The following is a 13678-nucleotide window of genomic DNA, read 5'->3' on the forward strand; positions in this document are numbered from 1 at the left end:
TGAAGGACTGAATGAAGCCATCAGATCTCAGTATCTCTGAACATCAAGTCTGTGGTCTGCTTACTGACTTGGCTCTGTTTTGAAGTAGTAACTATCATGTTGGAAAACTATTTATTTTTTCTTGTCACATACTTGCTGTCAGTAGGCAATTAGTTGGTACGCAAAGGGTGAAAAAGGGAAACAAAAATTCCACTCTTCCTCAACTTGCAGAGTTTATGATCACGGTGTAAGAAATCTTTTCACATTTAAGTGAATGGATGATTCTATGCCTGAAGATCTCACAAAGTAAGAGCACTGAAGGGAGACTTACAGTACTGACTGCATAGCACAATGTTCAGTAAGTGGATTGTTTCCTGTTTCCACAGCACAATTGGACTCTGAAGTTGAGGGGAAGATTGGAAGAGTGTTTCACAGCCAACTGTTTGGTATCCTAGCAAAACATGAATTATCAACTGAATTTTATCAATAGAACATTATCGGTAACAAACATTAAATGAATGTGATAGCAATGAGGTGAAACAACATAGTTCTTTCAAAACAGATGACATGTAAGCTAATGAATGCTTCCTAGCATCCAAAAAGTACATCCCAATATGGATCACTGAATTACAGTATCAGTCACTAATGGTGATGCTTTTGTTAAAACAGTATTCAGAAATGTGGTCAAAACAACCTTATGGATAGTTGGTAAAATGCCAAGCTTCCTTTTCTGTCAATATAATGTGTAGTATAATAATTAAGTTTTGTTAGATGTTCATGTTAGTTTCTCACTTTGACCTCTCAGGCATCAATGCAGGAGTCTGAAACTAAAGGAAAGATATAATCTACCAACAACCTGTGATTACAAAACAGTTTGTGTCCACAAAGGCTGGACCAATATTTTTAACCTCTCAACTTGTCAAATGTTACAACCTCAACAAAATGTATATGACATCATTTACCAAAAAATCCAAACAATGGGTGTGACCAAATCCCAGTTCAGAGTACGCATATTCTTGAACCTGTTCAGTGCTTACCCTGCTGCTCTGTACAACTTAGAACATATGTAGACATGACTCCACCAACGCAGTGTCTAGGTGAGAACTGATCAAGTCCTCTGATGTTCAGATAAGCAATCCCAGCAATGGTTCTTCAGGTGAGATTCACTTTCCATCCTGCCCAAGCCCAGACACTGAACTTGTTATTTGAATGCTTCAAATACTGGTTTGATTGTACATCAAATGAATATCTATCAGTTACCTTTCAGAACTGGTGTGTAAATGTACAGCCTGCCTGATAAACCACCCTGCGTTTCTGAAAGGCTTTGACTTATGCTAAATAAAATCAAATGCAGTGACTTGAGTTTCAACCTGCACTACAGCCCTTGTTAGTCCTTATTTTGAAGGCACACTAACACTGCATGTCTGCTATTGGGTATTTAGTATATAAACAGTAAATCAGATCCTGTCAGCGCTTTCCTTTTTCCTGGTGAGAAAGGTATGTTCAACACTTGCACAACCCTGGTTCTAAAATGACAAAAAGCAGTTTCTATGTTGTTTGTATCTCTGCGGGATCCTTCAGAAAGCCTTCACTCTCAAAATTATCACTGAAAATGTAACAATTTATATGGTATTCACATTTTGAGTTTTTCTATTAGACTACTGTGTCTGATACTGTACTTTATTAAACACTTTACTACAAGCCATGGTAGTACAAGGCTGCTTTTGTGCTTTAAGGAGAATGCATCTTTTCTACCCAATACCCAGCCTTTGGAGGAGGCCCTGACACAGAGCAATAGGAGTTGCTCACTGACAGCTGCAGAAAGGGGGAGGCCCACTCTGAGAACATCCAGGTGAACTGCAGCACCTGATAGCTGAGTCGGTTGGGCAGAAGGGTTTAAAGAATTTGCAAGTGTAGGAAGATTGGGAGTCAGAAACCAAATAGGAGCAGGGGAAATGCTAAATCATGGCTTGTGATTGAGCACCTGGTGGGAAAGTAGAGCCAACCCAGGGGAGCTCAGGAGCATGCAATTTAATGCACCTGAGTGACTGGAAGGGGCGCAGCCAGGATCCACCCCTTCCCACACCTCATTTAAGTGTTGGCAGTGAAAGCAGGGGTATTTTGCTGGATATCCTTACGTACCTGAGGCCTTCTGAAGGTAAGCAGCTGCTTTCCTTTATTTCTTTACTTGTGGTTATTGTGTTTGAGTTAATCCTTAACTGCTGCATCCTGGGATCTTGCTGCTCTGCTGTCTCTGCTGTGCTTTCCATTGCATTATAACAAGGAATGCTGAAATCGCTTATTTTAGGATCTGTTGTTTACAGAGTAGATAAACTCCATCTTGTATTAATCTTTACACGTTGCAGATGTATTGTTTTCAGTCATTGCTTCTCTCAGGGCTGCCTCAGGCAGGAGCTGGCTGTACAGAGTAGCCTTCTGACTTCCCAGCACCACTGAGGAGAGCTAATAGAGCCCTGAGGGCTTGGCTAGGCCCAACTGTTCTCTGTAGGCCCTATGGCCTGCTAGGAGGCCCAAGAAGTCATAACAAGCACTCTGTCCCATGGTTTGGTTGGATGGCGTTCTCTAGTTTGGGGATTCAAGTGCTGAAGATGTGTTTTTGTGGCTGTGAGGCCTGTCTCTGCACAGCTCTGTGAGAAGAGGGCCCTGTCAGAGTGCTGAGGCCCAACTGAAACCTGTGGTTGCTCCCATCTGTGGAGAAAGGTGTGGGGGATGGCTGTCTGCCTGTGTTTCTGACCTGTTAACAGAACACCCCTGGGCTGTGGGCTGGATAGGAGGAGGTATTGAAACTGCAAGTCTTCAGAAGGAGAAGTTTAATATTTTTTTTCTGAAAGGCTGCAAAATGTATCCAATCTTTAAACCTGGACCTCTTTGAAAACGTTTATTCTGGATGTGGATATGTCCTACTAGACTCAACTGACAACAGCTGAAATGAGTGTCTCTGAGCAACAATCAAAATATCTACTGCGTTTTTTTAAAACTGATTTTAAAACTCTATTGCTGCTTTCATTAAAGGTCAATGCTTTATTTTCTTTACTATGAAGTTCCCTTCTTCCTTGGTAGCTTGTGTGCCACTGCAGATTTCTGCAGTGTCAGTGTTAAGAGAGAGCTTGAATGAACCTGCTGGATGTGAATTACTGCAAGCTCTGGGGCAATACCAATCCCTGTTGGGATCAAAACTTTTATTTCGAGGTGTATGTGCGTTTTTGTTTGGGGTTGGTTATTTTGGTACAGCTTATTTCTAGTCTTAGTGGATCTGGGAGCTAATAAAAAGGAAGCGGCATCTGTTGTTGTAGGGATGCAGCAATTCTTTACTGAAAAGATTAGTAAAGCTTATTGAATGACTGAGGGAAATATCTTGTATGATTAAGATGATGCTCGTGTGTCAGCTAAAGGACAAAGACTCAATGTGGTCTGCATTCTGTCTTCCTGAACTCAGGTGGGGTCAATCTGCACAGTGAATAGTGAAGGCTTCCCAGCGTTTCTTGTTAACTTTAATGAAAGGTTTTGGTTGACTGCACAACTACGTAGATCAAATAGTCATTGGGAGTCTCATTAGCAGTAAATATTTCTCATAAACAGTAAACCCACAGGTTAAGAAACTTCTGTGTATTTAGAGGAAGAAACAGGGGCAGAGCTTCATGTATGGTAAAGGACCATATTTGCCATAAAATTAGCATCTAACGGGTCATGTAATTGGATAAGTCATTCTTCACAAGAGCCAGACTAGAATCAAGCTGACTTCATAATGAACAAACACACTGGAATTTCTTTATTTATTAAATTAAAACCACACAATATACAGCTGCACACAAGAACACACATCTGATATTCCAATGCTGTATTTCACAAAAGAAAACTCTCTTGCTGTAACTCTTCCATTTTATTAGCAAAAATCCAGTTTGCCGACAGTTCAGTAATGATAAAGGCTTTGACTAAACAAAACAAGTCAAATGCCCCTCTCAAGCAATAAACCAGTGTTCTTATACCCACACAGACACACAGTTCAGAGGCAATTTCTGCCGCCCTGAAGTAGACACAGCTTCCACAGCAAACTTTTCTGTGTCTGCAGAGTAAGTAAATCTTTGTTTATGGTTTGTTTTTTTACAAGCAAACTTATTTAACATTTTAAATACTTAAAACAAATTTCACTTTAACAAGTATTTACAAAATCTTTACTAAAGATCAACATCCTGCTTAAAGGGTGACCTCAAGGATATATTGTTGCTACCATGCTACAGTTTGCACAGAAGGGGCATAAAGGCCATTGCTAGATTTGGAAGGCTTAAACCCTTTGTTGATATAGCATACGGACATTAACCTACGGAAGGCAGAAGAGGTCAATTTCAGTGCAATTACCCATTCATGACTTATACAAAGTACATCATGATGATGAGTCCAAAAGACTTTTTTGAATTACTGACCACTTAGTTCTTTAAGAACTGATTTCATGGGAAGTTTTCAGGTCGTCACATCTGTCTTCTACTGGTGATATGAAGAAGTTGCATAGGGATCTTCCTCATTCTCCTCCTCTCTAGAAAGAGAATGACCATAAGCATCAGATTAGGAACAGATATCATACTTCAACAGTAAAGCTGTCTCAGAAATGCAAATAGCCAGTTTTCCCAGTGGGTCAAAATAGATGAGACTTTTGTGTGAACTTCTTAAACATCATTAGCTACAACTCAAATTTCATATACCTTATCCTCTCAGAATAGAAATGGGGGGGGAGGGGGGGGAGGGGGAACAATGAGTAATCAAGCAGTTTAGTAAATTATGCTCATTTGCACAAACCTTCCCTTTTTCTGAGTAGTCCAGCCAAAAGCTTCTCAAGATACTGCTTTTTGTCTTGAAACAACTTGCTGAAAAAATTAAGCCTCCAAGAAAGAAAGGGCTTCGTTAAACGTGTAGTTATTGCAGGGCTGTGTGGTGATGGCAGAACCAAAATAATTAGCCTACCAAAGTAACAAGACCACAAAACTAGTCCAAGCTGTTCATCTCTGGTAGAAGACTGGCATTTGGGTCACAGCCAACTTTGAGAGGCTCCTCTTTGTGGCAGGGACATAAAATAGGGGACTGCTTGAAACAATGTGAGGGGGGGAAAAAATCTTCTAACCAAGGCTCAGGTCTACTGTGATATGGGTTAGCAAGAACAGCTTCTAGCCTTTTATTTCAGGCTGCAGGACTGTGCTAAACAAAGAGACTGACAACACTTATCTCCCAAGTAATGGTCAGAAAATACTACTGTTGTAGATCTTTAGAACTGTACTGTAGTAAATACAACTTATTACAGGTGGTTTAAAAACAACAAAAAAAGAAGCTTTACATGAAGAAAGATTATATAGTAGCAGCTTTGGTCTAAAGCCCATAAGCAACAACAAGGCAGTGTGTGTATGTTTAGTGACTGAGCAATTTTCGTCTTTCACTTTAAGATGCTTAAAACAGCAAAGTGATTAAGTCACTGCACTGTCCCCCTTCAGGAAGAGGAACAGCAAAACATTACAATGTTTTGTAGTGCTGTCTCTTCTTGTATGCTGTTGCCACTTAACCCAGCAGAATGCAAGCACAGGAGATCTGCTGCAAGCTATTGCATGTTATTATGGGCTGATGCATACTAATAACTATATCTGTAGCACACTTGTGACTGAGAAACTTTAATCCAACCCTTAGATGCTTTTAGCATCCACAGGTACAAGGCAGCAATCTAAGCTCATGAGCTCAGCTTTTAGAAACCTGAAAATGTGATTTATTTATTTTTTTTCCACAGGTTTCATTTATGTTTTCTTAGCTGGTGGCTAATAATTATTGGACAAATTAAATGAACTTGTTATAAATTTCAAATCTTCAGCATGTTCTTTTCTACTCTCAGTTCTAGGCAACTGAGCACATAACAACATAAGGCTCTGTTCCAGCGCTGCATGCTGGTTAATTACATTGGCTCATATAAGCAATAACGATTAGAGTGGCTGTATTCAATTATAGTGTTTCCCAAATCTGTCACTGGAAATGCAGTTGCAGAAAGACATGACCTGTCCCAGAAGCACAACAGATGGCCTTAAGTGTTCTAGCCTACCGCACTACCCTAAAATATTAAGTACAAAGAGATTCTATTAGATCTCTGTAGTTCAACTGTCTGATACCAAAAGCATTGCTAAGCCAAATTTCAGTTTCTAAGCTCCACAGATTTGATCCTTGAAGGTATCAGTATTTGAAGTGAGCTGGGATGACAGTGGAAGCTTTGCTTTATACAAGTTTGCAAAAGCAAAGTTTGTATTTGCTGGCACAACCTCTCTCCAGATCCCCATAGCAAGAGAAGAGGTGCTAGTTCCCTGCAGGGGTTCCTTCTATTATTGTCATGAGAAATGCTATCACTGGCAAATGTTAAAAGGTACTACTTTTTGTAGGATTAAAATACATAGGAACTTCTGGTTGCAGTATAAAATACTAAAGTCTACATAGGTGGATCCATGAAGGAGGGACTGCATAGAGAAAGGAGGTAAGACCAATAAATGAAAGAAACTGTAGTGTGGAGCATGTTGTGAGTTGGCTTGGGACAGGAGAAATGGCTTCCTGTGTCAGCTTCCACATAGGCTTTGGCTTAGTACTCTGCAGCAAATTAGGTTTGCTTAAATAGTTGCCTACTTACATAGCATAACATCTTGGAGAATGCTGGCGCTGTAGGTTCCATAGAGTAGTACTGAAATTCTGTGAACAATATATACTGAGGCAGCCTTTAACCACCATGTCGAAGCACCTACTAGTGATATACTGTATATATATCTTGTGCATGATGATAATGTAGACATGCTGTGGAGAAAACTATATATGCTGTCTGAGATGCACCACAAAGAAGGCTCAGTTTAGACTGAAAAGCCTCCAGGATGAAATGAAGATGCTTAATACTGAAAGTGGCATTTACCTGACACTGTCATCTTTTAGTTTTCTGGCTGCTTGTTTGGATAATTTAATCTGCAAGTCCAATCTCTGAAGAAAATCTTTGGCAGACAGTTCCTCCGGTGCAGTGGGCTGATTGTCAGCTTCTTGAGGACTGGGAGAAGAGCTACTTTCTTCCTGAACTGTCAATGGCCCTTCTTCACAAGAAGGGGAGCTGTCAACCGTTTCATTCTCAGGAGACTCCAGTGAATTAAGTCCATTGAACAGTAATGGTTTCTCTGATATAACGGGAATATTCAGGGTTTTCCTCAGAAATATACAGTCATTAGTGAACAGTTTGTTTGCCCTCTTAATTTGTTCCATCTGAAAAAGATAGGAAAAAATGTAAATTAGGTTTTGGTGAAGTATAAAATGTCACCTTTCTAAGGCACTGCAGTAACCTCTACTTCCAATAGGACAACACTTAACAGTAGCAGTGATTTCAAAAATATTATTTCACATTCAAAGTGACTTTAGAAATCCAACATTGTAGCTTCTCCCTTGCATACAGAATTGACTCCACGCTACTGGTCCTTCTTGAAGTCCTATTTCTCAAATGCTCTTCCAATCTCATTACAGACTCACATGAACATTTAGGAAAAAGCAGAAGAGCTGCTGGTTTGGATTTCCATTAGAGTAAGGCTCAGAGCTGCTAACAGCTGCTACAAGGAAACTATTCTGGTGAAAAGCATGCATAGTATAAACAAGGGGCTGATAGTTACATCAAACATCCTAGGATGTGTTAGTCATGAACAGGGAGCACTACAAACACTGGGAGAGCAGTGTATGCCTCATCACGTTGTTTTTTTCCCCAACGTTAATATATATTAAGTTCAGATTTCAGCTGAAGATTCATTGAGAAGCTGGGAAAAGGATACAAGGCCCTCTAAGCAATTTGCAATACAACTAAATAGCCTATATGCTACACTTCTCCATTACACTGAATTCAGTGGTGTGGTTAACAAACACTTCTACATCAGAATGCATAGGAACAACTACATAACTTAAGTATTTTCTATGCAACTTTTCTTGGAATGTTCTGTAACCTACACATCATCAAATGCCATATTATAACAGAAGCATGAAGCAGACACACCTTTCTAAGTACTAATGTGCATGGAACCTCAATTGTTCTATACTTAATGTGAGTTCATAATACCATCTTGGGTTGCTCTACAAAGAAAAGGCTGTAGTGTATGCTTATTATTGCCTCCCTGTATAGAATATGAAGTTCTCACTCATCAAAATTTCCTTTTAAGTCAGTGAGTTAAGCTGACTTTCTATTTCTCAACTGCAAGTTATTAAGAAAAAAACCTCACACCAGAATTGACTGTCTACAATTAAATGACTTTACCAGCAAAAGTCGTAGTCACCTGGTGACTGCAATAGGCAGTGATTCATAATTATAGCACAATGATAGACATGCTCTGAATAAAACCTGCTTGAAAACAAGTGGAAAGAAAACTGCAAATATTCCTCTAGTGCAGAGAGGCGGCGTTATAACTTTTTATTAAACTAGAGAGAGTGAAACTGTGCAAGAATAAAAAAATGTTAAGTCTTGTCATAATAGGAACTTTACTGCTACAGTTTCTCCCCAGAAAAGTGCTGAGAGCTGCAAGCACTGGCCATTCACTGCTGCAGTCTGAAGTAACTGGAATTTACCTAAAGGATGATGGAAAAATTGCTCTTCTTATCTTACGTTCACCATTTTTAAGCTCTTCTAAACGTTCTTCTGCCACTGCTTGGTGTCCTTTCCAATGGCAAAAGAGAACAACTCTGCTGATGTGTTAAACCTGTTCCTTTCTTACAGCGAAGATGTTAATCTGCCTCTTCTGAATGTGCTCTACCTCACAGCAGATTTAAGAAGAAAATGTAGGAGAAAGATGTAATTGAAAGAGCTTCCAGGTGTTCTGCTCTGGCCAGAGACTGCTTCTGTTTACATATGAAAATCAGTGAAGGGTGAGGATGTGAATTCTCAGCATGCTCATATGCTCCAGGCTAAGTGATGTGTGGCCACTGGCAGAGCTAGAATAAACTACTGCACGTGAAAAGTTTATCTGTTGTGTGCAATAAGACCATCTGCTCTACTGCTGTTACACGTTTGTGCAGTAGTAACAGCTGTTATGTTGTATGTGGATGATTTGCTTGAATCTTGGAAGCCTGATGAAATACTGGCCAAACAAAATAAGAGGCTGCCTCTAGAAAGGTTGTGTATCAGTGAGAATATAGAGAACAATGAAATCAAACTCAGCATTGAATTATTCCTACCTATCAAATAGACAAAAAAAATGGTCTCATCTTCAGAGATGATGCAGCCAGTTGCAGTAATTAGCTAAGATGAAGGCACAAGTGGATTTAATATCTTTCAAAAGCTGAGTAACTAGCATTGAGTCTGAGAAACTCTCAAAGAGGAGATCATCACTGTTCCAGCTCTTGAAGACTAGAAACTCTCTTTAGTGTCCCTTATGTAGTAAAGGGCATATCTCTAAGCTCTCTCCCAAACAAAGTACTATTGGAATGCCACAAAGGAAGCTTTGCCTGGCTTGATAGCAAGATTCATAAAGCATCAGGTGCAAGTTTAAATGACAATTTTCAACACTTCTGAAAGTCAATGGCTTTCTTGAAGGCTACTAAAAACTCACATCTAAAATGCAAGGTAAAGCTATTCTGTGAAAACAACAATAAAAGACAAAAAATCCTATTCCAACCTTTGATTCCTTTAACAAGGGAACTAGGATGCTGATGCTTCAGTAGCTGATAAATAATGCATTGTACTGCTACTCCCTATCCTACTTCAGTGCAACACTATCCCTGGTTAATTCTTCCTGGACCACCCTTTAAATACTATCTGGTGACATTTGGAAAGGCTGCAAACCTGCATTAGTAACAATGAAATAAGAAATATGTCTCTGAAGTGAATATCATTTTAGAGTCTTGAACACATTACTTAATGTGCTACATTCTACTCTTACAACTGTAACTCCTACGTTCATAGATGTATGGAGAACTGAATTTAACGCCAGTTTTTTCTGTGCTAGAAAACAAACTGATTTCTGTTAGCTGGATCTGCAATAGAAAAAGCCTTTCCTCTTAATGTGAAGCAGCACTAATAGGTAAACTGGTGCTGAATTCATCAAAACTGCTTCACAGTTTAACAAGCAGACCTCATTCTTCCCCCACTAAAAGGGACCCCTTTGTAAGAAATAAAATGGTACTCTATGTGAACCATAAATATGATACTGAACACGTGAGCTACTAATTCCCAGAGTTAAATAATTAAGTGTTCAAAGGAATATCTCATGAACCTCAGCCATGCAAGATTAATAGCAGCTGGGGAAGGAAGAAGGGCAGCAGTCAGTGAGGCCAAACAAATCATACAGATCTCTCCAAAATGTTATTTCCATCTATCTCAAATTGTTTATGTGTCATGGCCTCTCAGGCATGGGACAGGATGTCTTCTGCTACAAAGTAACTCCCCTTGAGGAAAACTACATGGGGAAACTTATAGAAACAGTAATGCTGGAGGCAAGGACAGCCTGAGATAATTCTGATGTTGCACAGCACCCCTCAGCACCTACACAACTATACAGGGTGTAGGAAGCAAATGTAGCTATTCCTCAGAGGAAGTCAGTCCCTGTCCTTGTGTGAACGTGTAAGAGCCTTCGTTTTGCTTAAAGCCAGCATGTTTGCATGCATTCATACCTCGGGATGAAACCATTAGGGCAATAACAAATGACTGATTGCAGCTAACTTGGCAGTACCCTGAGGGAGATTCCATGTCAGTTTAACCATTCTGAATTGGAGTCTACAGTGAAGCAGCGCTGGTTTGTAGGCAAGATACTTGCAACAAAGAAACAACAAAGGAGGTCTTAAAACCAGCATTTATACTTGAAATGTGTCATTAGCACAGCAAAAGTTCATTTAATGCCTCACAGTACAAAGTTATCATCTGTAAGTTAAGCACTTTAGATGGGACAGGTCTGATCCACAACTTCATTTCAGCTGAGAGGGAACTGCAATTTTTGGAGCTAGAGGAGGGAAAGGAAACCCATTATATTCAACCTACTAATGTGGGACTGTGCTGTACCTCTTCAGGAGAGAGCCCAACTGTTGGGTGCTCTCTGCAGCTGATGTTCATTGTATGCCTGTGCTGCTGGCTGTGCTCACCAACTGCTTCGCCCCATGTATGTTGGTACCACTGCAATCCTGCCGGCCTGCTGGGCTTCAGGTGTGTGGGAAGGTCAGTGCGGTAGGGAGCAGCCTGGTGTGTCGGGGCTGCTGGTGAACCTCATGGAATAGACTGAGTGAAGCCTTTAATGTGTTCCATGAGAGCGTGCTGTCCTTTCTAGGGGATGCAAAACCAGCAGCGCTCCTGAGCCAGCTGCGAGTCGGGTGAGCAGGGGGAGAAGCGCATCCCGTTACTGCCGGGGATACGGAACCGCACCCAGCGCCGTGCAGAGCCGCGTTCCTTACCGTGACGCCGTACTTGAGGGCGATGCCCTGCAGCGTGTCCCCGGCGCTGAGACGATGCTCCACGTAGCGCTCCGCCAACGGCGCCGCCACGCTGGCCGTGCTGCCGTACGAGCGGGCCTTGATGAGGGCCAGCCGCTGGGACAGCTCGGCCTCCGACTCCGGCCCGCCGGGCGGCTCGTCGCGCTGTGACTCGGCCATGCTCCCCCCGCCGCGTCTCAGCGCCCGCGGCCCCGCGCCCGCTCGGCAGCCGCCATCTTTCCCCCCCGGCCGGCGGTAACGTGACGGTAACGGCGCCTGCGTGACGGCGGGGAGCGTGCGCAGTGCGGCCTGGAGCGGGGCGGTGCGGGGCCCAGCCGTGTGTGAGGCGCGGTGTGCGGTGAGCTCAGTGCAGCACCGCACGGCGGGAGCGATGAGACGCTGTAATGCTGAGAGCCGGACTGCGGCCTGTGTGTGAGCCTGGAGTGACCTCTGCCACTTGAGCTGCCAGTTCAGCGGAGCTGTGCTTGCCCAGACCTATTTCTTGAGCTAAAGTGGTAATTCTGATGTCACCTAATCGGGCATTGGACTTGATGCTCTAATCAGACTTGTATGTGACTGAGGAGTTCCCTCCCCTGAGTCATCACTCTGAGTCTGCTGACATCATTACATCCATTCCTCATTTCACATGGAGGTTGCTGCTGCAGCTGTACCAGCTTTAAATGTAGCTGTTTTAAGTGAAAGCTTTCATTTCAGAGCCCTCAACACAGCTCTGTGAAGTGTTTGCTTCACCTGAGGGTTTCCCAGAGCTGTAGGTGGGGAGAAGGGGAAACCTCTCTTTGCTTTTTCCCTTGGGAGGCATTCAGACCTAGATAACAGGCCTTGTGTTCTCCTGTAACACCACTGTATAGGAACTGGCTAAGGACAAACTTACCTGGAATTACAGCTTAGTAATTTAGTGTTTGCTCACAAAAGTAATTCTAGAAATGAGTGATGTGTCTGTGGCAGGGATTGGTCTCATCTTCCTAAAGTAGTTCTGAGGATATTTCTCTTTTCAGTAGAACACGATGAATCTTTCTGCACAACTAGCAGTATTAAATGTATGCAGTCCATTGCCTGCCTGTTCCTGGGGGCTCCTGGCTGCCCTTTTATCTCCGAAAGTAATCCATATCTAGGTCAGTTAGTGCACAGTGGTCTTGATTTATTTATTTTATAGGTCAACAAGCTGAAATCAGGAAGCTTCTAAACTAGAGATCAGTATCAGCTGAACCTTATTAAGACAGCCCATATAACTTAATGACCAAGTGGAGAGGAAAGTGCCTTTTAGCTGGGTAATCATTCTGTTAATGGTTAGATAGTCAGCAGTTATTTTACCAGAAAAGAAGTGTCGGGCAGAATTTGCCTTGTGAGGTGTTAAATGAAATGGAGCATTACCTGATGTTACTTACCAAGCAAGTTAGAGACCTCACAACTTATAACGCTTGTAGCAACGTGGGTACAGGGATCAGCCACAATAGGGCTGCTTTAACTTCAGGAACATATAAGGTTTGGCTGGTTCACAGCAGCCAGGACAGAAGAGATCAAAATAGGGCTGCCCCCAGCGATGGAGCTGTATGGAGCAACACTGCCTGCCTCTGCTCATGCTGCAGCCTCTGCTGGAAAACAGTGCAATGTAGGACAGAGATCAGAGGCAAATCCTGCCCTTTAAAAATAACAGCCCCGGGTTCTCTAATTAATTGCAGCAAAGAGAGAAGGATCTGAATAAATTTCAAAAGGAAAGTAGGTTTGTGTGAGCTGATGCACGTTACTTAAGCTGTGTGTATTCCTCATCAAAATAAGCCCATTATGTAGCAGTAGCCTCTGTGAGCCTGCATTAATATTTAATGCTCTCAGCAGGGGTTACTATGGGCTTCTGTAATAAGGTTACTTGAGTGTTACAATACCATGTACCGAGTTTACATTCTCAGAGCTTTTTTGGCTTCCTGTATGAAGTGCCAGTGAAGTTTCATTTGTTCCCCTTCCTCATCATTTGCAGAAGTTGAATGTCTTTCTCAGCTGCATCCTAGGTGTGTGACTATCCGTGCAAGGGCTCTCATTGCCTTCTTCATTGCCTACAGCTGTTTTTGTGCATTGCTTGGTAACGAGTCTTGTAAAGCCCTGTGCTGATTGAAGCAGTCTTACACAGGAAGGCGTGCAAGTGGTTTGGGTCCTGCGGCAAGGGTTGGTTGTGCTACCACAGGGGTGCTGCATTTCCTCAAAGTGTTTTTACCTTCTGGTGTGAGCTGCTGGAGGGGGATGG

General features: G+C 42.1%; 1 protein-coding gene across 1 annotated transcript; it reads right to left on the reverse strand.

Moving 5' to 3' along the window:
• Nucleotides 1-3746: 3746 nt before the first annotated feature.
• LYSMD2 (LysM domain containing 2) lies at nt 3747-11668 on the reverse strand. The gene is made up of 3 exons (XM_015872997.2): nt 11404-11668; nt 6917-7254; nt 3747-4531 (listed from the first exon to the last, which is right to left on the reverse strand). The coding sequence occupies exons 1-3, from the start codon at nt 11599-11601 to the stop codon at nt 4480-4482; spliced, it is 588 nt and encodes a 195-aa protein (XP_015728483.2). The 5' UTR covers nt 11602-11668; the 3' UTR covers nt 3747-4479.
• Between the last annotated feature and the right edge of the window lie 2010 nt (nt 11669-13678).

Source organism: Coturnix japonica, chromosome 14, assembly GCF_054131305.1.
Source record: "Coturnix japonica strain WE chromosome 14, WE-NBRP24, whole genome shotgun sequence".
Taxonomy (NCBI): Eukaryota; Metazoa; Chordata; class Aves; order Galliformes; family Phasianidae; genus Coturnix; species Coturnix japonica.